General features: G+C 47.6%; 1 protein-coding gene across 5 annotated transcripts in view; it reads right to left on the bottom strand.

The window, feature by feature from the left end:
- The window catches only part of LOC115164464 (smoothelin), a 94,569-nt gene that overhangs the window by 59,372 nt on the left and 10,745 nt on the right, over nucleotides 1–24,452 (bottom strand). The window contains exons 1-4 of one of the 5 annotated variants that reach the window (XM_029716985.1): nucleotides 8,842–9,060; nucleotides 2,990–3,153; nucleotides 1,249–1,327; nucleotides 920–998 (exon numbers count right to left, since the gene is read on the bottom strand). In XM_029716985.1, the coding sequence (XP_029572845.1) occupies nucleotides 920–998; nucleotides 1,249–1,327; nucleotides 2,990–3,153; nucleotides 8,842–8,922 (403 nt within the window). In that variant the 5' untranslated portion in view covers nucleotides 8,923–9,060. Of the gene's footprint in view, nucleotides 1–919; nucleotides 999–1,248; nucleotides 1,328–2,989; nucleotides 3,154–8,841; nucleotides 9,061–24,452 lie in introns of those variants that run through there. The other 4 variants (XM_029716982.1, XM_029716986.1, XM_029716983.1 and 1 more) reach the window with 4 other exon arrangements.

Consider the following 24,452-nt stretch of genomic DNA (forward strand, 5'->3'; position numbering starts at 1 on the left):
ATCTCTGTTTCTTCTCTTCCTCCATCTCTGTTCCTTCTCCTCCTCCTCTACCTCCATCTCTGTTCCTTCTCCTCCATCTCTGTTTCTTATCTACCTCCATCTCTGTTCCTTCTCCTCCTCCTCTACCTCCATCTCTGTTCCTTCTCCTTCTCCTCCTCCTCTAACTCCATCTCTGTTCCTTCTCCTTCTCCTCTACCTCCATCTCTGTTCCTTCCCCTCCTCCTCTACCTCCATCTCTGTTCCTTCTCCCCCTCCTCTACCTCCATCTCTGTTCCTTCTCCTTCTCCTCTACCTCCATCTCTGTTCCTTCTCCTCCTCTACCTCCATCTCTGTTCCTTCTCCTCCTCTACCTCCATCTCTGTTCCTTCTCCTCCTCTACCTCCATCTCCATCTCTGTTCCTTCTCCTTCTCCTCTACCTCCATCTCTGTTCCTTCTCCCCCTCCTCTACCTCCATCTCTGTTCCTTCTCCTCCTCCTCTACCTCAATCTCTGTTCCTTCCCCTCCTCTACCTCAATCTCTGTTCCTTCTCCTCCATCTCTGTTTCTTCTCTTCCTCCATCTCTGTTCCTTCTCCTCCTCCTCTACCTCAATCTCTGTTCCTTCTCCTCCATCTCTGTTTCTTCTCTACCTCCATCTCTGTTCCTTCTCCTTCTCCTCTACCTCCATCTCTGTTCCTTCTCCTCCTCCTCCTCCTCTACCTCCATCTCTGTTCCTTCTCCTTCTCCTCTACCTCCATCTCTGTTCCTTCTCCTCCATCTCTGTTCCTTCTCCTTCTCCTCTACCTCCATCTCTGTTCCTTCTCCTCCTCCTCTATCTCTGTTTCTTCTCCATCTCTGTTTCTTCTCCTCCTCCTCTACCTCCATCTCTGTTCCTTCTCCTCCTCCTCCTCTACCACCAGCTCCTTCGCCTCTGTACTCACCCTGCTGCTCCTCGTCTCGGAGGCGGCGGATGGCAGCTCTGATCAGTTTCCTCTCCTCATACTCAGTGGCCCCGCGCAGCTGGAACACACAGACAGGACAGCCATCACAACACAGGGAGAGTGATGCTCAGAACCATTCATGTGGATGGGGAGACAAACTCAGAGGGCCACATAGAGAGATGCAGAAACAGATGAGTGAGACTGGCTGACTTGTAATTGATTTACTAATCTAGGGCAGTATGTGCATGGAGGTTTGTGAAAGATTGATACTGATGATGTCTAACTGTAAATTCACAAGTCATGTGTGTGGTGTACATCACTGTTCTCACCAGTCCAGTCAGTTCCTCAATGTCCTGGATGGCTTGTAGTTTCACAGAGAGCATGTTTAGGGAGTCACCCAAATCTGACCTGAGATACAGACACACAAACAGAAACACACACTGACACATCAGAGTGCTGCTTTCATGGTAGTTGGTGATGCTTGACCCTGCTCATGTGTTACGGTGGCCAGAAGGGCAGTGTAATCCACATTCAGAGGCATCCTGCAGTGTTCTGGGCCTCACTGGCTCCACTCCTGGAGTAAATCAAGACGCCAGACAGTTTTTATTGGCCAGGAAGAAAACTTTTTTTTTTCTGAGAAAAAGATTCCCAAATCCAGCCTAGAAAAAGTGACAGCATGATAGACATGTAAAGGAGAGAGAAGCACATTGCCTGGCAAAAACGTCTTCCTCCTCTCTATCCTCATATAGCTCTCCATTTCTCTGCCTCTTTTTTCTTCCTCTCTGACTCATTCCCCTTCTCTTTCCCTCTCTCTTCGCCTCATTGGGATTGGAGGGTGTGTGGAACTTGGAATAGAATATTTGACATTCCCGCAGTGAGTAGAAAAGGATAATATTGCTTTCAGGAGGCTGTGTGTGTGTGTGTGTGTGTGTGTGTGTGTGTGTGTGTGTGTGTGTGTGTGTGTGTGTGTGTGTGTGTGTGTGTGTGTGTGCACACGCTCGCAAGCCTGTATGGACACGTGCATGCATGTGGCGAATAGACATATTCTTCCAGCTTTAAAAAGGGGCACCTCTGTTATTTATGTAACCCAAGTAATCCAACTACCCAGCAAACGGATCCCATTTAACAGTCATTGTCCCTAATGTGATCCAGTAGGAGCAGAGATGTAGGAGGGCCAGCGTCCTCCTCATGTTGTGGATCTGCAGCCCAGAACACGAGTCAACTAGGAGCAGTTGTCTGCTGGGGCCTTTCCCGGCTGGCTGCAGTAAGCTGCTGTAGTCGAGCCAGTCATTAATTAGCAGAAAGGAGCAGCAAGCCAGCATGGCCCACAGCATTCAGCCTAGACACTCCAGCCTGAACTCACTCACTACCATTACAGCCCAATGAAAACCGGTAAAAAGTACAATGGTGATGATGATTGGCACACGAAGGGATGTTGCTGTCTTGTTAGTCCTGTTTCTGATCGGGTTCTAATATAAAACAAACGGGTGTAATAAACAGATGACAGGAGGCGATGACTGCAGACTCGTCAGTTTTTCCGTCTGCTATGGCTGCGCGGCGTGACGGGTTCTGGCGGCCGCGCATCGCTGAACCGGTAATACGTTCAAGCCTGCTGTAACGGGTCAATAAAGACTAATGAAATACAAAATAAATAAAATACACGTAAACGACTGTATTGACGTCTTTACATACATACATACATACATACATACATACATACATACATACATACATACATACATACATACACACACAACTTATACATACATACACGACTTATTATTAAACGTTATGCCTACACAGGTGTGTATTTGCATAACTTCAACCTCCCCTGTTTTTATGGACTCCCTGTCATGGTTATTCCAGATCTGCAGTGTTGTGGCCCAACTTCCCAGAAGGCCTCCCTGGAGAAGGAGAGGGAGTGCTGCATCTGGGTTTGTGTGCTTGTTGTCTCAGAGTTTCCAGGCAGCTCATCTGGACTGCTACAATCTGTCATGGATAATGGGTCTGTGTGCAAGAGCGTGTGTGCGCGTGCGCGTGTGTGTGTGTATTCAGATTCAGGAGGCTCACCTATTTGTGAGCTGGTTCTCTTTGTCGTCATTCTGGTTGAGGTGTTTGTGCCGGAAGCGTTTGCTGGCCAGGGCTGCCTCCATGTCCTCTATCTCTCTCCTCCTTAGATCTCTGATGGCTGAACGGATCATTCGCCGCTCATCCAGGTCCATCGTCCCATCCAGCTACACACACAGAGGGGAAGAGCAAGAGTGTCAGCAATGGAGAGCAAGCACATAGGGACACACACATCTAAGAGACAGACCCAGCACCAGGATAAAGTTACTAAGGGGGCAGTTGAATTCAGTGCAGGGGCACAATTTTGGGGGCAGTTCTTGCATTGGAATTCTATTGAATTCTGCTTATATCACGCTGTGTCCTCTGCCCTGTAAAATCACACCACTGTGGCAGGCAGGGCAGTCGAAGCCCCTCTGGAACAGCCTCTTCAAGTTCATCCCAGTCTCTCCATGGGAAACAGGCCCTACACTCTTCTCTTCTCCCCAGCCTGCTTTGCATGGTAGCCCTCTGGCCCTCTGTAATTAACCCACTCTCAAGCTCGCTAAGACGTGCGTTTACACGAGGCCAGAGTTTTGGCGCCCCTGCCCCGCCGAGCAAACACGGCAGAATACCCAGCATCTTGAACATTTTATCCCTGATCAGTCGTAGACCACAAAGTTACATGGAATTCTACTTTAATGAGTCAAAAGGAGGTTCATGGAGCATGAGCAGAAGGAAGTGTCAGTAGTATACGTCTGTGAGAACCAGGCAACATTGTGCTGTTGCTGCAGGTGGGCCGTGACTTAGCTTCCAGAGTGTGGTGGGGAGTCATGGGGTCAGTGGGGCTTACATGAGCTTTTATAGTTTGGCGACAAGTGATTTAACTTTAATAAAGCACAGAGTGAGGACCACCTGAGCATGGAGCAGAGGATGAGAAACAGACAGCTTCACAGCTGCTGCTGAGCTAATGGGCTGTAGGAGAGAGGCTGGGCCAGGCAGACTGTAAACTTACTGGGCTGTAGGAGGGAGGCTGGGCCAGGCTGACTGTAAACCTACTGGGCTGTAGGAGAGAGGCTGGGCCAGGCTGACTGTAAACCTACTGAGCTGTAGGAGAGAGGCTGGGCCAGGCTGACTGTAAACCTACTGAGCTGTAGGAGGGAGGCTGGGCCAGGCTGACTGTAAACCTACTGGGCTGTAGGAGAGAGGCTGGGCCAGGCTGACTGTAAACCTACTGGGCTGTAGGAGAGAGGCTGGGCCAGGCAGACTGTAAACTTACTGGGCTGTAGGAGGGAGGCTGGGCCAGGCTGACTGTAAACCTACTGGGCTGTAGGAGAGAGGCTGGGCCAGGCTGACTGTAAACCTACTGAGCTGTAGGAGAGAGGCTGGGCCAGGCTGACTGTAAACCTACTGAGCTGTAGGAGGGAGGCTGGGCCAGGCTGACTGTAAACCTACTGGGCTGTAGGAGAGAGGCTGGGCCAGGCTGACTGTAAACCTACTGGGCTGTAGGAGAGAGGCTGGGCCAGGCAGACTGTAAACCTACTGAGCTGCAGGAGAGAGGCTGGACCAGGCTGACTGTAAACCTACTGGGCTGTAGGAGAGAGGCTGGGCCAGGCTGACTGTAAACCTACTGAGCTGTAGGAGAGAGACTGGACCAGGCTGACTGTAAACCTACTGGGCTGTAGGAGAGAGGCTGGGCCAGGCAGACTGTAAACCTACTGGGCTGTAGGAGAGAGGCTGGGCCAGGCTGACTGTAAACCTACTGGGCTGTAGGAGAGAGGCTGGGCCAGGCTGACTGTAAACCTACTGGGCTGTAGGAGGGAGGCTGGGCCAGGCTGACTGTAAACCTACTGAGCTGTAGGAGAGAGGCTGGGCCAGGCAGACTGTAAACCTACTGGGCTGTAGGAGAGAGGCTGGGCCAGGCAGACTGTAAACCTACTGGGCTGTAGGAGAGAGACTGGGCCAGGCTGACTGTAAACCTACTGGGCTGTAGGAGAGAAGCTGGACCAGGCTGACTGTAAACCTACTGAGCTGCAGGAGAGAGGCTGGACCAGGCTGACTGTAAACCTACTGGGCTGTAGGAGAGAGGCTGGACCAGGCTGACTGTAAACCTACTGGGCTGTAGGAGAGAGGCTGGGCCAGGCTGACTGTAAACCTACTGGGCTGTAGGAGAGAGGCTGGACCAGGCTGACTGTAAACCTACTGGGCTGTAGGAGGGAGGCTGGACCAGGCTGACTGTAAACCTACTGGGCTGTAGGAGAGAGGCTGGACCAGGCAGACTGTAAACCTACTGGGCTGTAGGAGAGAGGCTCGGCCAGGCTGACTGTAAACCTACTGAGCTGTAGGAGAGAGGCTAGACCAGGCTGACTGTAAACCTACTGGGCTGTAGGAGAGAGGCTGGACCAGGCTGACTGTAAACCTACTGGGCTGTAGGAGAGAGGCTGGACCAGGCTGACTGTAAACCTACTGGGCTGTAGGAGAGAGGCTAGACCAGGCTGACTGTAAACCTACTGGGCTGTAGGAGAGAGGCTGGGCCAGGCTGACTGTAAACCTACTGGGCTGTAGGAGAGAGGCTGGGCCAGGCTGACTGTAAACCTACTGAGCTGTAGGAGAGAGGCTGGGCCAGGCTGACTGTAAACCTACTGAGCTGTAGGAGAGAGGCTGGGCCAGGCTGACTGTAAACCTACTGGGCTGTAGGAGAGAGGCTGGACCAGGCTGACTGTAAACCTACTGGGCTGTAGGAGAGAGGCTGGGCCAGGCAGACTGTAAACCTACTGAGCTGTAGGAGAGAGGCTGGGCCAGGCTGACTGTAAACCTACTGGGCTGTAAGAGAGAGGCTGGGCCAGGCTGACTGTAAACCTACTGGGCTGTAGGAGAGAGGCTGGGCCAGGCAGACTGTAAACCTACTGGGCTGTAGGAGGGAGGCTGGGCCAGGCAGACTGTAAACCTACTGAGCTGTAGGAGAGAGGCTGGGCCAGGCAGACTGTAAACCTACTGAGCTGTAGGAGAGAGGCTGGGCCAGGCTGACTGTAAACCTACTGGGCTGTAGGAGAGAGGCTGGGCCAGGCTGACTGTAAACCTACTGAGCTGTAGGAGAGAGGCTGGGCCAGGCTGACTGTAAACCTACTGGGCTGTAGGAGAGAGGCTAGACCAGGCTGACTGTAAACCTACTGGGCTGTAGGAGAGAGGCTAGACCAGGCAGACTGTAAACCTACTGGGCTGTAGGAGAGAGGCTGGACCAGACTGACTGTAAACCTACTGGGCTGTAGGAGAGAGACTGGACCAGGCTGACTGTAAACCTACTGAGCTGTAGGAGAGAGGCTGGACCAGGCTGACTGTAAACCTACTGGGCTGTAGGAGAGAGGCTGGACCAGGCTGACTGTAAACCTACTGGGCTGTAGGAGAGAGGCTGGGCCAGGCTGACTGTAAACCTACTGGGCTGTAAGAGAGAGGCTGGGCCAGGCTGACTGTAAACCTACTGGGCTGTAGGAGAGAGGCTGGGCCAGGCAGACTGTAAACCTACTGGGCTGTAGGAGGGAGGCTGGGCCAGGCAGACTGTAAACCTACTGAGCTGCAGGAGAGAGGCTGGGCCAGGCTGACTGTAAACCTAATGGGCTGTAGGAGAGAGGCTGGGCCAGGCTGACTGTAAACCTACTGGGCTGTAGGAGAGAGGCTAGACCAGGCTGACTGTAAACCTACTGGGCTGTAGGAGAGAGGCTGGGCCAGGCTGACTGTAAACCTACTGGGCTGTAGGAGAGAGGCTGGACCAGGCTGACTGTAAACCTACTGGGCTGTAGGAGAGAGGCTGGGCCAGGCTGACTGTAAACCTACTGGGCTGTAGGAGAGAGGCTGGACCAGGCTGACTGTAAACCTACTGAGCTGTAGGAGAGAGGCTGGGCCAGGCAGACTGTAAACCTACTGGGCTGTAGGAGAGAGGCTGGGCCAGGCAGACTGTAAACCTACTGGGCTGTAGGAGAGAGGCTGGGCCAGGCAGACTGTAAACCTACTGGGCTGTAGGAGAGAGGCTGGGCCAGGCAGACTGTAAACCTACTGAGCTGTAGGAGAGAGGCTGGACCAGGCTGACTGTAAACCTACTGGGCTGTAGGAGGGAGGCTGGGCCAGGCAGACTGTAAACCTACTGAGCTGCAGGAGAGAGGCTGGACCAGGCTGACTGTAAACCTACTGGGCTGTAGGAGAGAGGCTGGGCCAGGCAGACCGTAAACCTACTGAGCTGTAGGAGAGAGACTGGGCCAGGCTGACTGTAAACCTACTGAGCTGTAGGAGAGAGGCTGGGCCAGGCTGACTGTAAACCTACTGGGCTGTAGGAGAGAGGCTGGGCCAGGCTGACTGTAAACCTACTGGGCTGTAGGAGAGAGGCTGGGCCAGGCTGACTGTAAACCTACTGGGCTGTAGGAGAGAGACTGGGCCAGGCTGACTGTAAACCTACTGGGCTGTAGGAGAGAGGCTGGGCCAGGCTGACTGTAAACCTACTGGGCTGTAGGAGAGAGGCTAGACCAGGCTGACTGTAAACCTACTGGGCTGTAGGAGAGAGGCTGGGCCAGGCAGACTGTAAACCTACTGAGCTGCAGGAGAGAGGCTGGACCAGGCTGACTGTAAACCTACTGAGCTGCAGGAGAGAGGCTGGACCAGGCTGACTGTAAACCTACTGAGCTGTAGGAGAGAGGCTGGACCAGGCTGACTGTAAACCTACTGGGCTGTAGGAGAGAGGCTGGGCCAGGCAGACCGTAAACCTACTGAGCTGTAGGAGAGAGGCTGGGCCAGGCTGACTGTAAACCTACTGAGCTGTAGGAGAGAGGCTGGGCCAGGCAGACTGTAAACCTACTGAGCTGTAGGAGAGAGGCTGGACCAGGCAGACTGTAAACCTACTGGGCTGTAGGAGAGAGGCTGGACCAGGCTGACTGTAAACCTACTGGGCTGTAGGAGAGAGGCTGGACCAGGCTGACTGTAAACCTACTGGGCTGTAGGAGAGAGGCTGGGCCAGGCTGACTGTAAACCTACTGGGCTGTAGGAGAGAGGCTGGGCCAGGCAGACTGTAAACCTACTGGGCTGTAAGAGAGAGGCTGGGCCAGGCAGACTGTAAACCTACTGGGCTGTAGGAGAGAGACTGGACCAGGCTGACTGTAAACCTACTGGGCTGTAGGAGAGAGGCTGGGCCAGGCTGACTGTAAACCTACTGAGCTGTAGGAGAGAGGCTGGGCCAGGCTGACTGTAAACCTACTGGGCTGTAGGAGGGAGGCTGGGCCAGGCTGACTGTAAACCTACTGGGCTGTAGAAGAGAGGCTGGACCAGGCTGACTGTAAACCTACTGAGCTGTAGGAGAGAGGCTAGACCAGGCTGACTGTAAACCTACTGGGCTGTAGGAGAGAGGCTGGGCCAGGCTGACTGTAAACCTACTGAGCTGTAGGAGAGAGGCTGGACCAGGCTGACTGTAAACCTACTGAGCTGTAGGAGAGAGGCTAGACCAGACTGACTGTAAATCTACTGAGCTGTAGGAGAGAGACTGGGCCAGGCAGAAGGCGTTAGCATGCTTCAGTCTGCTGATGCCTAGCCAATTGACTGTGCTCGTATAGTCCCTTAAAAGACCTTCAGTTGAAAAAATGAGAAAAAAGCAGCAATAGTACCGTTTGTCCATTTTGAGATGCCGTAACCAGTCTACACTTACTCAAAATAGTCTGAATTAATCTAAGACAACTCAAGAAATCTGTCATAAATTTGTTACATTTTTGCCATGGAGATCTTAGTCACACAATTGTACATCTAAATAAGATGTTTGGTGCAGTATTTCTCAAGTGAAAAATGCGCATGAAAACAATTAGTCTCTCGTTAAATGGCAAAACACGTCATTAAAGAATCCCTACTGTTGAACAATCACCGACGAAGGGGTGTAGACTTGGGCTACCAACTTCGGCTTGCCTGGAGAAAAATGTTTGTGTGCCCATCCTCAATCTGTTAGTGCTATTTTATTATACAGAGACAGGAAGTGTACATGTGTGCATGCGTCTGTATGTGTGCAGGCACACACAGAAGCCGTGAAAGCCAACTGCATTATTTAAGCAGGTTGGCATTTATTGGGATAACTCATGTACTGGAGGCAGCTCTGCAGGGTAGTCACTAGCCGGCACAGCCACAAAGTCATAAAATCTGATTTTAAACCTAACCCTAACCACACTGTTAACCTTATACCTAACGATAACCTTAAATTAAGACCAAAAAGCACATTTTTGTTTTCATGAATTCTTAGGATATATAGTCAATTTTGACTTTGCAGCTGGCCCATGTACTGGAAATTGCTCCGCTCTGTCTCCAGGACACGATTCATCCCAATCAACTTGCCTGCATTAATGTGAGTGATAGCAGCACAAAGTGAGGGAGGGAGTAGGGAGAGAAAAGAGGGAGCAGTCTGTCAGATTTGACAGGTAGCAGAGCTCTACTCCAGCATGGACTGCAGGAACCTGTCAACAAACGCACGAGGGATGAACAGCTCCATTTCCTCTGGCAGACAGACTGCACTGGGAGACTTAACACTTTCCTGGACCAGCCCACATGGCCCAGCCATGTCATAATAGTGTACTAACTTACAATAGTAGTGTGAGGGCAGGGGGGGTTGTAAACCGGAGATCAAACAGGCCACCCGTGAACAGCCCTGTGAATCATAAAGGAGGAACCAGAGGAGATATAGTACTATTCATGGGGAGGCACGGTGGTCGCTGGATTCGAGGCCTCTCTGTGGTTTGGTAGAATATAGAGCCAAGCGCCTCTCGCTCAAGAGGGCTCGCATGTCATTTGGAGAAATTTGGAGTGTTGAGCTGACCGAGGAGAAAATGTGTAAGAGGAGTAGAGACGGAGAGAGGGTAAGAGAAGAGAAAGGATATGAATGACGGGGAGGGAAGGAGAGGTGGGAGGCAAAATACATTATTAGTTAATGGTGGGATAGGATGACAGAGGGAGAGAGAGAGGAATGAAGCAAAAAGAGAGAGTCGGTCATGCCTAAAAATGGGCAGACAAGAGTAGGGTGGGAAAGGTTCAGTCATTCCTCACATTCCTGCTGACTCAGGAGGAGAGAGAAATCAGCTACAGACAGGCACTGGGACAGACAGACAGGCACTGGGACAGGCAGGCAGGCAGGCAGGCAGGCAGGCCTACACAGATGACACATGGGCTGGAAGCATAGCCAGAGTAGGAGAGGGTCGAGGGTACAGAAGGAGGAGGGTCGAGGGTACAGAAGGAAGAGGAGTAAATGAAAAACACACGTTCTCACTTCCACTCTGTTTCTCTCACACACACTTACACCACAGACAGCTCTCCCTTTCTGCACAATTGAGCTTATTGCTGCATGAATGCCATGATTTGATTACATGTCCCAATATGCTGCCAAGTTGTTAACCAGGATTTTGTGATCTATTTCTAGTGATTAGAGATGTATTTATACATGTTTCAGATAACAGAGACAGCGCCTGGAGCCTGATAGAAAAATGTGAGACAAAAGGTGAGAGGTAGTCTAGCTAGAGCATGAATCAAGCACACCAAGTCCTCCACCACACGTTGCCTGTGTGGGAGGGAGGTCATCAAATACTTCCAAATTACATCCATTTCTGTTGATGATCAGTTTAAAAAAACAAGTCCAATATGAAGAATGCCATAAAAAAAACGTTATTAATCCGATGAACAGAGAATGCGATGGACTGCAGATGGACAGTGGTCTGGCTGGCATTACCAGCTGCCCAGATGAATTACCCCAATCCTGCCCAACACAAACAGACAGACAGGGATTAAGATCACAAGGTGATGGTACAAGATGAAACATAATCCACATCTTGTGATCATCGGGACTCTGACCTTTCCCCCATGCCCACTGCACTTTACCAACTAACAGCATCAGGTGGGTTCCAAACAGCCTCCAACTGGCCAGTAAATTGACAAAGCTTAACCTAACATCAACCCTGATTGGTCCAGACATGTGGGGGCAAGGATATTACTGTCTGTTGGCAGCAGGCCAATGACTGGGCCGGTACAGGAAGGTAGAGTAATGATAAAGTAAATAAAACACACCTTTCACTTGGGCGTCTGCCAAGAAAAACACAAAATAACTGTTACCGAACCAGACACGGAAACACACACAGAGTTCTTTGACTTTGACCCCTCGAGGTGTATAACCCATATATGGCAGGAGAGAAGGGAGAATCAAAGAGAGAAAGAAGGAAAGTATAGACAGGTCCACAGTTCAGAACCTGCACCAACGTGCATTTTTCAAACTGAACCACCGTAGCTCCCGGATTATCAACCGTCACTTTGGTCAAACCAAACAACACTGGTGGAGAAGGCAGTGTTTCCTGAGCCAAGGCACTATGCTCAAAGGACTGAATGTTCTGTAGCCAGTACTGAGCTCTCTGCTGGACCAAGAGCACTCCGCTCTCCCGGATTGTTCTGTCCTGAGGACCGTGACACTGGTGGGAAGGGAAGGAAGGAAGCCAAAATGCTATGTCACAGTTCACGACATCCGGAGGAAATGTGCATGAGTCAAGTACAAGAGATTAGCAATGGGTCACACACAGCAGAAAGCTACAGTAAACATCATTAGAACGTCAGCACGCTGAATCACAACAGAGAGAGACATGTTATGACACAACCAGTCTCTCAGGAAACTGAACTCTGGCCTTGGTGGAGTCTCCTGATTCAGGTGGTTAGGGGAAGGGTTGGGGCACGAGGAGTGATGCGTTAGGAAACAGGACGGAGGAGGGGGGGTGGTTGTCGCAGACAGGAGAGAAGAGGGTGAGGAAGATGGGCAGGCAGCCAATCATGTGATAGCCAGTGGATTCTACCATGCAGCCTCGAAGTCAGGTTATTGAAGTAGCAAACAAATGACATTTCAACACTTTTCATTTCCTCCATCAAACCTCTGAAGTTATGAGCAAAGCTGGGAACCCTGTTTGAATGACCCACAGGAAACCTGTCAAATGACTCTGTAAATATACTGTGGTAAACACGAGGATAAAAAAAACACACATTCCTACTTTTTCATAAGAAACCTCATTAAGGCACGCAGCTCTGTGAGTCAACTTCCTGTAGATTAACAGCACACCAAATAAATACATCTCCATGGTATTAAAACTCCCAAATTTTCCATAAAGGCATTCAGCTGTAGCTCAATCAATAACGGTCAAATAGTGGGTGATTATGGCGCACCAGAGCCCGCTCATAATGCCCACCAGCTGGGGAAAGGCTCCTGAGGACGCCCAGCACCCGCCCATGCCAGTCTGCCTGCCTGTGGTGAAACACTACAGCAGGGAAAACAAACCAGAGCGTCTACATACCACCACAACGTGTAAGACACAGTCAGGAATTAGGACTGAATGTTCCGTAGTGTTCTACAATTATGATCAGTGCAGTCTGTGTCTTAACCAAAAGACATATAGCCCTGCTCTGGTCCCTCTCCCTGTAGGCTGACGGCCAGGCAAGCAGACCGACAAAGACACAGTGTCTCACTACTGTGAGTCAGGGCAGAGGAGGACCAGCCACCAGCCTCTCCATGGTACTGAGTGACTCACAATGACACGGCCTGAGCAACGTAATGCTGCTGCTCCACTCCAGTCTCTAGCTACATCACAGCCTACGTCTGGCAGGAATCCCCCTCTCCTCCTCCCACAACGGTCTCAGAGCACAACAGACCCTCAGGCTGTGTCGTTAACCTTTTGACTGACAGCGGGTGTGTAAGTGTGTTTGTAAACGAAAAAGTATTTCTCATTTACAGTTCAACTGTTTTTACCTAGTTACTTTGACAGGTATATCAGAATGAGTGTTTAGGGTGGGAACCCTGACAGGCAGCCAGCAAGAGCTCAAGTGAGTACGGCTGAAAAAACATTAAAAACAAATGATGAAAAATGTGTGCGGGTGTTTGTGTGTATGGTGGAGGGGGTGTAATAACTTCCAGCACGGGGGTTAGAGTGCAGCCAAAGCAGCAGATCGGTTCATTGCTTTAGAATCCAGTGTTAACCCAGAATCAGTTTGTCCTTATAAGGTCACAGGACACTCGAAGCGAGTCAGAGCCTGAGCAGATTACCAGCTGCCACTGAGGAAGCCAGCCTGGCACAAGCCAAGAGATAGACACAAACAAACAAACAAACAAACAAACAAACAAACAAACAAGAGGAGAGCGTGATCGAGACAACAGAGATAAACAACATATATAACTGCAGGGCCTTGGTTGTCCTGCTCTCCAACATCATGTTATTACCTTGACATCCCTCCACTAGCCATCGACGGTCATAAAAGAGAACAAAGTCTATCATAAAAGAGAGGTAAAACCTTATGAACCATTCCCTGATGCCACTAGCAAACAACGCAAGTCATACATACAGTACCACACCCAAAACAAAGGCCTCTAATATGTACCGAAGAATCCAGGGTCAGATTGCACCTCACTATACTGTGCAGCCATTGTCTGGAGAGGGGGAATACAGAGCAAGAAAGAAAGAGAGATGAGATATGAAAGAGGGAGGGAAAACGGATCCTCTTCATGCAGGCCTGTGTTGTGAGGGAAGTTACACGCAAGCGGGAAAATATCCCACCTCAGAGCTACATGGCAGGACAGTCAGAGGGCCAGGCCAGGAGGAACAGTGTCCCTCTTTCCACTCTGGTGAGCATGAATAAAGAGATGGTAGATATAGGAATGTGTGTGTGTGTGTGTGTGTGTGTGTGTGTGTGTGTGTGTGTGTGTGTGTGTGTGTGTGTGTCAGAGGAGGGTACAGGATATGAAGGAAAGCCCTACGGGAGAGTAATGACGCACTGAGAGAGGATTGGAGACCTCATGCTATTGTGTGATCTGCACTCGAGCCTGATCATGCTGGGTGTGTTAGAGTCCAAAGTACAGTCACACGTTCTGGTAGTGTTGCATGTGCAGGTAGTCAATCATTAGCGAGGCACACCGACATGAGTGTTGATGTAAGGTCAGTGCCACCACCTGCACTGTAGTTTCAGTCCTACAGAGAGGGCATCTTCAAAGGTCCAATGCAACCCTTTCAATAGAAAGTCAACACCCCTTAAACTGTTTGTTGTGTTATAAAGTGGCATTGAAATAGATTTCATTGTAATTTATTGCCATTGATCTACACAAAACACTGCATAATGTCAAAGTGAAAAGAAAATTCAACATTTTTTTGTTCAAATTAATTACCTAAAATATAGTTGTTGCATAAGTATTCACCTCCTTTGTTTAGGCAAACCTAAAATAAAGTAGAATTTGGCTTAACAAATCACATAATAAGTTATATGGACTCACTCAGTGTGAAATAATAGGGATTGAATTTCAAGCACAGACCAGGGAGCTTTTCGAAAGCCTCAGAAAGAAGAGCAGTGATTGGTAGATGGGTAACAATAACAAATCAAACATTGAATACATCTTTAAGCATGGTCAAGTTAATAATGATGCTGTGGATGATGTATTAAACCACCCAGACACACGATGCAGTCGTCTTTTTGAACTGAGCTACAGGACAGAAAGGTAACCGCTTAGGGAAAACTGAGGATGAATCAACAACATTGAAGTGACTCCACAATAATGACCTAAATGACAAAGTGAAAAGAAGACTACAAATATACAAAATAAAATTTTTACAAAACATGCAAATGCAAGCAACAAGGTGCTAAAGTAATACTGCAAATAAAATATGGCAAAGGTATACACTTTTTGGCCTAAATGCAAAGCCTTATGTTTGGGGCAAATCCAACACATCACTGAGTAACTGTCTCCTTATTTTCAAGCAGGGTGGTGGCTGCATCATGGTATGGGTATGCTTGACATCGGCAAAGACTGGGGAGTTTTTCGGGATGAAAGAAACGGATGGAGCTAAGCACAGGCAAAATCCAATAGGAAAACCTGCTTTAGTGTGCTTTACACCAGCCACTGGGAGAGGAATTCTCCATTCAGCAGGACAATAACCTACAACACAAAGCCAAATCTACACTGGAGTTGCTTACCAAGAAGACAGTGAATGTTCCTAATTAGCCGAGTTACAGTTTTGACTTAAATCTGCTTGAACGTATAGTATATGGCAAGATATGAAAATTGCTGTTCAGCCATGATTCCCAACACATTGACAGAGCATGTAGAATTTTGGGGAAAAAATGGGCAAATATTGCACAATACAGGTGTGCAAATCTCTCATGAGACTTACACAAGAAGACTCTGCTGTAAACTCTGTCAAATGTGTTTATAACGTATTGACTCAGGGAGTTCTATATACACAAAAGTATGTGGACACCTCTTCAAATTAGTGGATTCGGCTATCTCAGACACACCCGTTGCTGACAGGTGTATGAAATCGAGCACAGAGCAATGCAATCTCCATAGACAAACATTGGCAGTAGAATGGCCTTACAGAAGAGCTCAGTGACTTTCAACATGGCACCGTCATAAGATGCCATCTTTTCAACAAGTCAGTTCATCAAATTCCGGCCCTGCTAGAGCTGCCCCGATCAACTGTAAGTGTTGTTATTGTGAAGTGGAAACATCTAGGAGCAACAACGGCTCAGTTGCAAAGTGGTAGACCACACAAGCTCACCGAATGGGACCGCCGAGTGCTGAAGTGCATAGCACGTAACAAGTGTGTCCTCGGTTGCAACACTCACTATCGAGTTCCAAACTGCCTGTGGAAGCAACGTCAGCACAAGAACTGTTCGTCTGGAGCTTCAGGAAATGGGTTTCCATGGCTGAGCAGCCGCACACAAGCATAAGATCAACATGTGCAATGCCACGCGTCGACTGGAGTGCTGTAAAGCTTGCCACCATTGGACTCTGGAGCAGTGGAAATGCATTCTCTGGAGTGATGAATCACGCTTCACCATCTGGCAGTCCAATGGATGAATACCTGCCCCAAGGCATAGTGCCAACTGTAACGTTTGGTGGAGGAGGAATAATGGTCTGGGTCTGTTTTTCATGGGTCGGACTAGGCCCCTTAGTTCCAGTGAATGGAAATCTTGACACTACAGCATACAATGACATTCTAGACGATGCTGTGCTTCCAACTTTGTGGCAAAAGTTTGGGGAAGGCCTTTCCTGTTTCAGCATGACAATGCCCCCATTCACAAAGCGAGGTCCATACAGAAGTGGTTTGCCAAGATCGGTGTGGAAAAACTTAACTGGCATGCACAGAGCCCTGACCTCAACCCCATCGAACACCTTTGGGATTAATTGGAATGCCGACTGCTAGCCATGCCTATGTGCCCGCAGCAATGTTCCAAAATCTAGTGGAAAGCCTTCCCAGAAGAGTGGAGGCTGTTATAGCAGCAAAGGAGAAACCAACTCCACATTATTGCCCATGATTTAGGAATGAGATGTTCGACAAGCATTTGTCCACATACTTTTGGTCATGTAGTGTATATTAGTTTATTTCTTTAATTAATATTCTAATTATAGAATTCCTGGGGGTACAACAAAGTATTTGCAGCCACTCGACATCAGTGTAAATCGTGCATTTAAGGTGGCGCTCCGTGTTCAGCGGGAGGCTTGGGTGACAAGTGGGGAGAAATCCTTCACTAAAATGGGCCGCATGCGAAGAGCAACTTATGGTCAAGTCTGCCAGTGGGTCCTGACAGCGTGGAGCATTGTCAAAAAATCCACTATCATCAACGAGTTTCGAAAGGCTGGACTGCTGCATGTTGAAGAGGGCTCAGCGGGGGATTTGCCTCCGGATGAAAGTGACGAGAGCGACAATGAAAACGATCCAATATCAGATGAAGCAATTCTGAGGCTATTCAACTCCGACACCGAAGGAGATGACTTCAGTGGTTTCAGTGCACAGGAGGAAGATAGTGACCAATGACTTTCTTGGTAGGCTACTGTTTACTGCAAATTTTTTATTTTTTGTTACAGGCCGTGTTTCGTTAAAGCCTATTTATTTTTGTTACAAGCCGTGTTTCGTTAAAGCCTATTTATTTTTGTTACAAGCCGTGTTTCGTTAAAGCCTGTGTAAAGTTCATTTGTTTCAATGTACCGGTAGGCACCTGCGGCTTATAGACATGTGCGGCTTATTTATGTTCAAAATAATCATTTTTTTTAATTCAGTGGGTGCGGCTTATATTCAGGTGCGCTTAATAGTCCGGAAATTACGGTAGATAGTTCACAAATTAAGAGACAATTAAATCCATTTTAATCCAACTTTGTAACACAAGAAAATGTGAAGAAATCCAAGGCGGGTATGGACTTTCTAAATACTGTTTGTTCAATGAAAACATGGTTCACGTGATCTGGACCAACTCTCTAAAAAGGATGGCTCCTCCCACCAGCCTCCTCTGGTGTACAGGCAAACTAAGAGTTCAAGGATACACGGTTCTATTCCATGCCATATCCCCATCCCTACAACCCTCAGACATTTTCACATTCACTGTCCTCTCCCTCAGTCTTCTGCACCTCCCTCCTTGATTTCAACAATCTCTTTGTTTTTAACATAACATCTTGATATCTCATCCGCATTTTCCTCCCTCAAATATCACACTAGCATTAATTGTCCAGTCCAATATCCGCTATATATCCCCCAAGTAAAGACATTTCAGACCTGACTAGTTTGTCTTCGATATCTATTCATCTTCACCGGCGTCAATCTTCTGCCTCCCACTCAAAATCACCATGTTCTCGGTTTCCATTTACTTTGTTGCTATCGTTTTCTTCTGACCATTATCTCCATACCTGATCTTAAACGTATTATGCAACACATGAGAGGGGAGATCACGCCGACGTGATCTTAAACGTATTGCCAAGTTCACAACTACACGCAGCTTAGAGCAACGTGTTAATGCTGACATCATGCCTTTACATTAGAGGACTGGACAGGCACAAAAGAAAGGGAGATGACCCCTCATCTTTGTAAACAACGTCATTGTACACCATGTCACATCAGCTTTCTAAGCTGGCCTGGTTCTTAACTCTTGCTAACGTTGTCCACACTAAAGTCCGAGAGCACGGCAACCTGAACCAACTGGAGCATGATGGGTAGTACTGCATGACTGACTTGTTTGTCTTAATCAGGGAGGCAACAGAGGGAAGTACCATGGGATGGAACACAGAGATTGTAGCACACTGGGAGGTTCTAGAACTGGAACATGGTGATCAGCTGGATCCATAAACCCAGTGAGTCCAGCCTCTTCCTCTCCTCCACCGCAACATGGATAGGAGCAGAGAGTGGCAGGCAGACAGAAAAAAAACACAATCTATAAATCAGCTGTGTTTATTTAGGGAGCGCCACCATTTTAAACACTGTAACAAGGAAAGCAAAATATCAACATCCGCTCGAGGACATCTTTGGTGGATCTCAGGAAATGCCTCTATCCTGAGGGATTCCAGACAGGAAGGCTAAAACCACAGTTATGTGCTTTCACTCTCTCCCTGTCTGTAAATAACTAGCCTGTCGGTCCGGTTTGTTTTTACTTTTGACTATGGCTTCTTTTGCAAAAGTTTTTTCATGTTAATAAGTTATGCTTGACATTGGTTATGGCAAGTGAGGGTAGAGACCATGACATCACTATGTGTGTGGTGTGTCACAGGGGGGCTGCAAAGCCCCATCTTACAACTGGAGATGATCTTTACAGGCCTGTCTGATATACAGCTCCTGGTGGAAGACAGGAGAGCTGCTAAGGAGCTATAGCCAAAGATGATCATAGAAGTGATGAAAAGACACAAGATAATGTAATAGAGGACAGGGGAGAGATCTGCATCCATCATCATTTCCCCCCACAAATGCAATACGTCTCCAGGCTGGCTGGGCATGGAGTGTCAGGGCTGTCATGGCCAGGCTGAGGGGAGAGGGCAGCTGGGGGACCAGCAGTCACTGACAACGGCTGGCTGAGGGTTGTCACACAGGACTCTAAATATCTGTTGAATGTCCCCACTGGGATCACAACACCTGCTCCATGAATCTGATGCAGGTATTTGCCAGAGAAAGCAGAAGACAGACATTTTTTCCAAACTCAACACCCCTAAAGCATGAAGTCAGACTGGGAACACTGGGCCAAACCAGGCCCCCATCCATCCATCTAGGAGAAGAAAATCCCTTATCCAGAGCCGTTTCCGTTTGACTGGGTGTTGCTGCAGACAAGCAGGGAGCAGCCCCCAAAGCCCTGCCTGCTGCTTCACTTTATAGAGCCAGACCAGACCAGGGCTGAGCCCTGACAGTGGAATATCTCTAAGATCTAGTGATAACTAACCTATCAATTAGGACTTAAGAGCTTGTCTGACACCCCTCTCTCAAGAGGGATTATACATATGTTTTATTATTACATGCTGTTATGCATTGGCCACTTACAGATGTGGTTCAGGTTAAGGGTCTTGCAGAAGAGACCAGCTGTGTAGATGTCTCTCTTGCTTTTCAACCTGCAGCTTTCTGGATGTCCTCCCTTTAGTCTGTCAACACTGCACCAAACTGCAGCAAGCATAGGCAGACTGGGAGGCACACATACACACAGATATCCAGAGCACCGAGAGACAGGTAGTGAAAGGGACCAAAGCCTCAATTTATTGCTCAAGCCTGGTCTTTTCCTGTTACCTCTCCAGGAACTGCAGGACAAATGGGAACATAACTTATTCTGTTGCCAATATACAAAGAACTTCATGTACACTTATGGTTTACAAGGAGTCATGATTTACAAATAGAATATATTTGACTGAATATCATGGTATTTTGTTTCAATTTATACATAATAGTCTACAGCACATAGTATATTTAATAAATGAAACTAAACATCCATACTATATTTACTCAAAGCGATTGTACTTGTATCAAAAACATTGTGCAATACAATGGACTAAAAATAACCCTTACTATAAATATAGCCCATCTCAAAGTTCATTGCATTTTTTCTCACCACTTCTGAGCCAAAAATACTATTTTAAGCACTTGTTAGAGACATAAATGTCCCATCGTATCAAATAAATATGCTCTGCCTTATCTCCCTGGCTCTGGTTCCAGTGTGTTCTAACGTTATAGTCAGAGCGTATGTACGACACCACCACCACACTGCTGTCAGTCAATGACGTGATACACTGTTGTCAGTTAAGTAGGGGGACAAAGCATTGTGGTTGTCACACACAAGTCCAATGACAACACAGTCATTGGGCATTGTCTGATGTAAGACAGTGGTCACTAGGTAGAGAATACATTTGTTCTACTTGAGAATCGGAATACTAATAGAGGCGCTCTGTCCAACATAAAGTGACTAGTAACGCCTGAGAATGACAACAGGTCCAGTGGAGAATCAGGTCTGCCGTCTGAACTCTGCTCACATAATTTACAGCTTTGCTCACTCTGGGTGAGGAAAACACCAGCCATAAAACGTTCTAAACAGCCATAGAGGTCAAAGGTAATTTCAGCTACTAATCAGCAGTTTTCTGGGTTGTAAACTAAGACTCGATGGTTTCTGCTCGGACACTACCTGGAATCCTATTCGCGAGCGTGTTCGTGTCAGCCTGGAGCTGTGAGAGTATCTGTAAGGCATGCAGCAGCTTGAATCCGGGGCCTACTTGGAAAACACGTGAGTATTAACTACACCATCTTCCCTCAGCCTCTCACAGCCCCTCAGAAGGGAAACCAGGGCAGGGCTGGTTTTCCTGATGCCTCAAAGGTTGGCTTCAGTCAAAAACTCCTTTCTATCCTTCCAATGCCAGTGTGCTGTAACCAAAATCTTGGCCTCTGAATGTAACAGACTAACTGCGAAAGACAAACATGAAAACAGAATACCCACATTTATCTAAAACATATATAAATAAAGACTGACTTTATAATTCTGTGTAATTCTTCCAATTTTCTCTGATGATGGAGCTGGCATTTCCGAGCAGGCCTCTTGGGACCTGAGGACATGGGACTGGTGTGTGAGTCTCCAAAACAAACCCATTCCTTCTCTCCACTCTTTACCTCCCAAGCCCCTGTCAACACAGAGAAGGGTCCAGAGAGCTATAAACCTCCAGCCCAGGGGTCCCATATATCGCTGGACCTGAACCACACAGTGTAATTACTCTATTTTTAACATGTGAATCTCTCGCTGGAGAGAAAGGGTGGGTCACAGAGCCTGCGAGCCCAGTCACAAATCACCATGCAGGATATCCTACACGGCTGATCAGCCCACATGGCGCCTGGGACAGAGAGACCTCATATCAATCATGTCTATCAGAGGGGTTGGGTTAACTGCGGAAGACACCTTTCAGGTGAACGCATTCAGTTGTACAACTGACTAGGTATCCCCCTTTTCCTTCCCTTTATCCAGTGATGAAAAATGCATCACGGTCACAAAACACAATATAGATTAATACGCTTTTCACGCTATTGAGCAAAACAGAACCGAGCTGTACTGGACTGGCCTGGTTAGGCGTCTCCCATAGTTGCTGGATTTATGCTGGCAAGGACAATGTGAAAAGAAAATCTAATAGCCCTGTATTGTAAATCTGGCACTAGAGACACAGAAAGTGCCATCTTAACACCAACATCAGTTCAAAGGGAAAGTTGAGCTCAATGCCCAAGCTTGTACACTATCTTCAGCTAATTATCCAAACTTCAGAGATAAGATATAAAAGGTTTGTTAACTGAGAGGTCAGATGATCACCTGCACACACAGGCTAGAGCACAGAAGGAAGGAGGGAAAGAGTAACCGCTGCAGGGTCAAAGCATCGCAGAGAGGGTGGGTAGGCTGCTTGACACCAGGGATCTGACAGACTGTCAATCTCATGTGAGTGAGCAGGTGCGCCCTGCCTCCTGTGCTGGTGTGACAAAGCAGCCCCTGGCAAGAGGGAGGGGATCGCAGCACTGACAGTACCCCTGTCTAAAACACCTGTGGGCTGGCCCATCCTACAGGTCTGTCACATTGGCTCACAGCTTAGAGCATAATGACTAATAATCATCATACACAGCTAGCTAGTAACCAGCTTAACTGAAAAACTGGGTCACTGTTTATTTAATATCATGGGTTATTATATACACATTTCCCAGCCGCGTGGAAAGGTTAAAATAAAAAGTTGCGAACAGCTTGTCATCAGAAATATCTTTGTTTTGATACAATCAAACGCAACTTCAAATTGCAGCTTAAGCAAATTAACATAGAAATGGGTGTTATAGATCTATCATTCTCATTGGGGTGGCAGGTAGCCCAGTGGTGAGAGTGTTGGTCCAGTAACCAAAAGGTTGCTGGATCGAATCCCTGAGCTGACAAGGTAAAACTCTGTCGTTCTGCCTCTGAACAAGGCAGTTAACCCACTGTTCCCTGGTAGGCCATCATTGTAAATAAGAATTTGATCTTAACTTTCTCTCTCTCTGAGGACCTGAGCCCTAGGACCATGCCTCAGGACTACCTGCCATGATGACTCCTTGCTGTCCCCAGTCCACCTGGCTGTGCTGCTGCGCCAGTTTCAACTGTTCTGCCTGCGGCTATGGAACCCTGACCTGTTCACCGGATGTGCTACCTGTCCCAGACCTGCTGTTTTCAACTCTCTAGAGACAGCAGGAGCGGTAGAGATACTCTCAATGATCGGCTATGAAAAGCCAACTGACATTTACTCCTGAGGTGCTGACTTGTTGCACCCTCGACAACTGTGATTATTATTATTTGACCATGCTGGTCATTTATGAACATTTGAACATCTTGGCTATGTTCTGTTATAATCTCCACCCGGCACTGCCAGAAGAGGACTGGCCACACCTCATAGCCTGGTTCCTCTCTAGGTTTCTTCCTAGGTTTTGGCCTTTCTAGGGAGTTTTTCCTAGCCACCATGCTTCTACACCTGCATTGCTTGCTGTTTGGGGTTTTAGGCTGGGTTTCTGTACAGCACTTTGATATATCAGCTGATGTAAGAAGGGCTATATAAATACATTTGATTTGAACTGACTTGCCTAGTTAAAAAAAAGGTTACATTAAAAAAAGAAAGTCTAAGAAGCAGTTGATCTGTTCTATATCCACTATTTATATGCTTCCCTTTCTTAAGTTTAGTTTTTGTACACCAGCTTCAAACAGCTCAAATTACAATATTTTGGATTATGGAAAATATTTTTCACAGTGGTTTAAAATGGTACAATGATTCTCTACACTATATTTGCTTGTTTTGGTCACAGAAAATGGAAATTATGTGAACTATTCAAATTTTTTGAAACCAGGAAATGGCAGAGCAATTTTTGCATAGTGCATCTTTCAGTTTGTCAAGGTCCTGACTTTAGCATTAGCTATCCTGCTACAGAGCTTTTTGGTGCCGGGATGCGCACATCACTCGAAAGTGACACTTGCTTGTAGTCAAAAAATGGTTCTATGGGGACGCATTGTGGAAAAAAACATCTCTGTTTCCCAATTTTCTTAAACAGCTTCCTTTTTTCTTTCCTTTGGGGCAGCTAATCATAAAAGATATAGCAATAACAAGTTTAGCGTTTCACCCATGCTGCTTTCATAAATATTTCAGATCATCACAAATACTCAGGTCACAAATGAAAAAAAATCACAAGGACAATTGTCGCTGCTCTGTGACCATGGCCTTCTTTTCTGCATTTCACACTAGACAGATGTACTTAAGCTTTCGGAACCAGCCTCCAGTAGTTTGGTGTCAAAAAGCCAGAGAAGACACCAACTGATGATTGTGTGTGTGTTCAAGAAGCTGAGTCCAACTGAAAAGTTTTTTCCTGGTTGCTGTGGAAGGGAACAAATGAGCAATATACCAGCAGGCAGGGAGCTGGCAGTGGACTGAATGGAAGAGTATTCATGAGATTAGTACCGTTAGGGAGACCACCATATGACCTCCTCAGTGTTTAGTTCATTAAGCACAGCAGTGTGTGTGTGTGTGTGTGTGTGTGTGTGTGTGTGTGTGTGTGTGTGTGTGTGTGTGTGTGTGTGTGTATGAGGTTATTCCAAATGTATTTTTGTAGCAACCCCACCCCACACTCCACAGTGCCTGTTGTAAATATAGGCCAATCACAGTTCTACCGTTAAATTCTTGTCAATGGCTTTTTGAACCATCTTCCTGAGTAGCAACAGGTTACAAATACTATGTTCACAAACTGCTACCCTGCTGCTGGAGTCTTTTTTATAAAAACCTTTGGATGCTGTGGGCCATCTTTTATTGGGAGAGAAAGAAATTCAGCTGAAGAAAAAAAAAATAAACATTTGGCGCCATTCATCCTTCTCTCCAGCAGCAGGCCCAAATCAGATCAGACCTCCATATAAACAACTCAACTGGAGTAATAAGCCCCAGACAGCCTTTCGTTTCCTTTGGAGATGATTCTTTCATGGAAAAAAGTGACACTTAAAACATCAAGCGTCTTTGTAGAGCTCAGGGTGGGCTGGGAGCTCTGCGACCCTTGTTTGTGGTCACATCTGAGATGGGGGGGCAGCGGGAGCTATGGGGGACAGGCACCAGTGAAGGCCTAACTCAGCCCCATACATACTGCACTGGGGTCTGGTGAGAGACATAGAATTCCATTCTTTGTTATTATGTGATTATAATGGTCATTATCAG

Source organism: Salmo trutta, chromosome 27, assembly GCF_901001165.1.
Source record: "Salmo trutta chromosome 27, fSalTru1.1, whole genome shotgun sequence".
Taxonomy (NCBI): Eukaryota; Metazoa; Chordata; class Actinopteri; order Salmoniformes; family Salmonidae; genus Salmo; species Salmo trutta.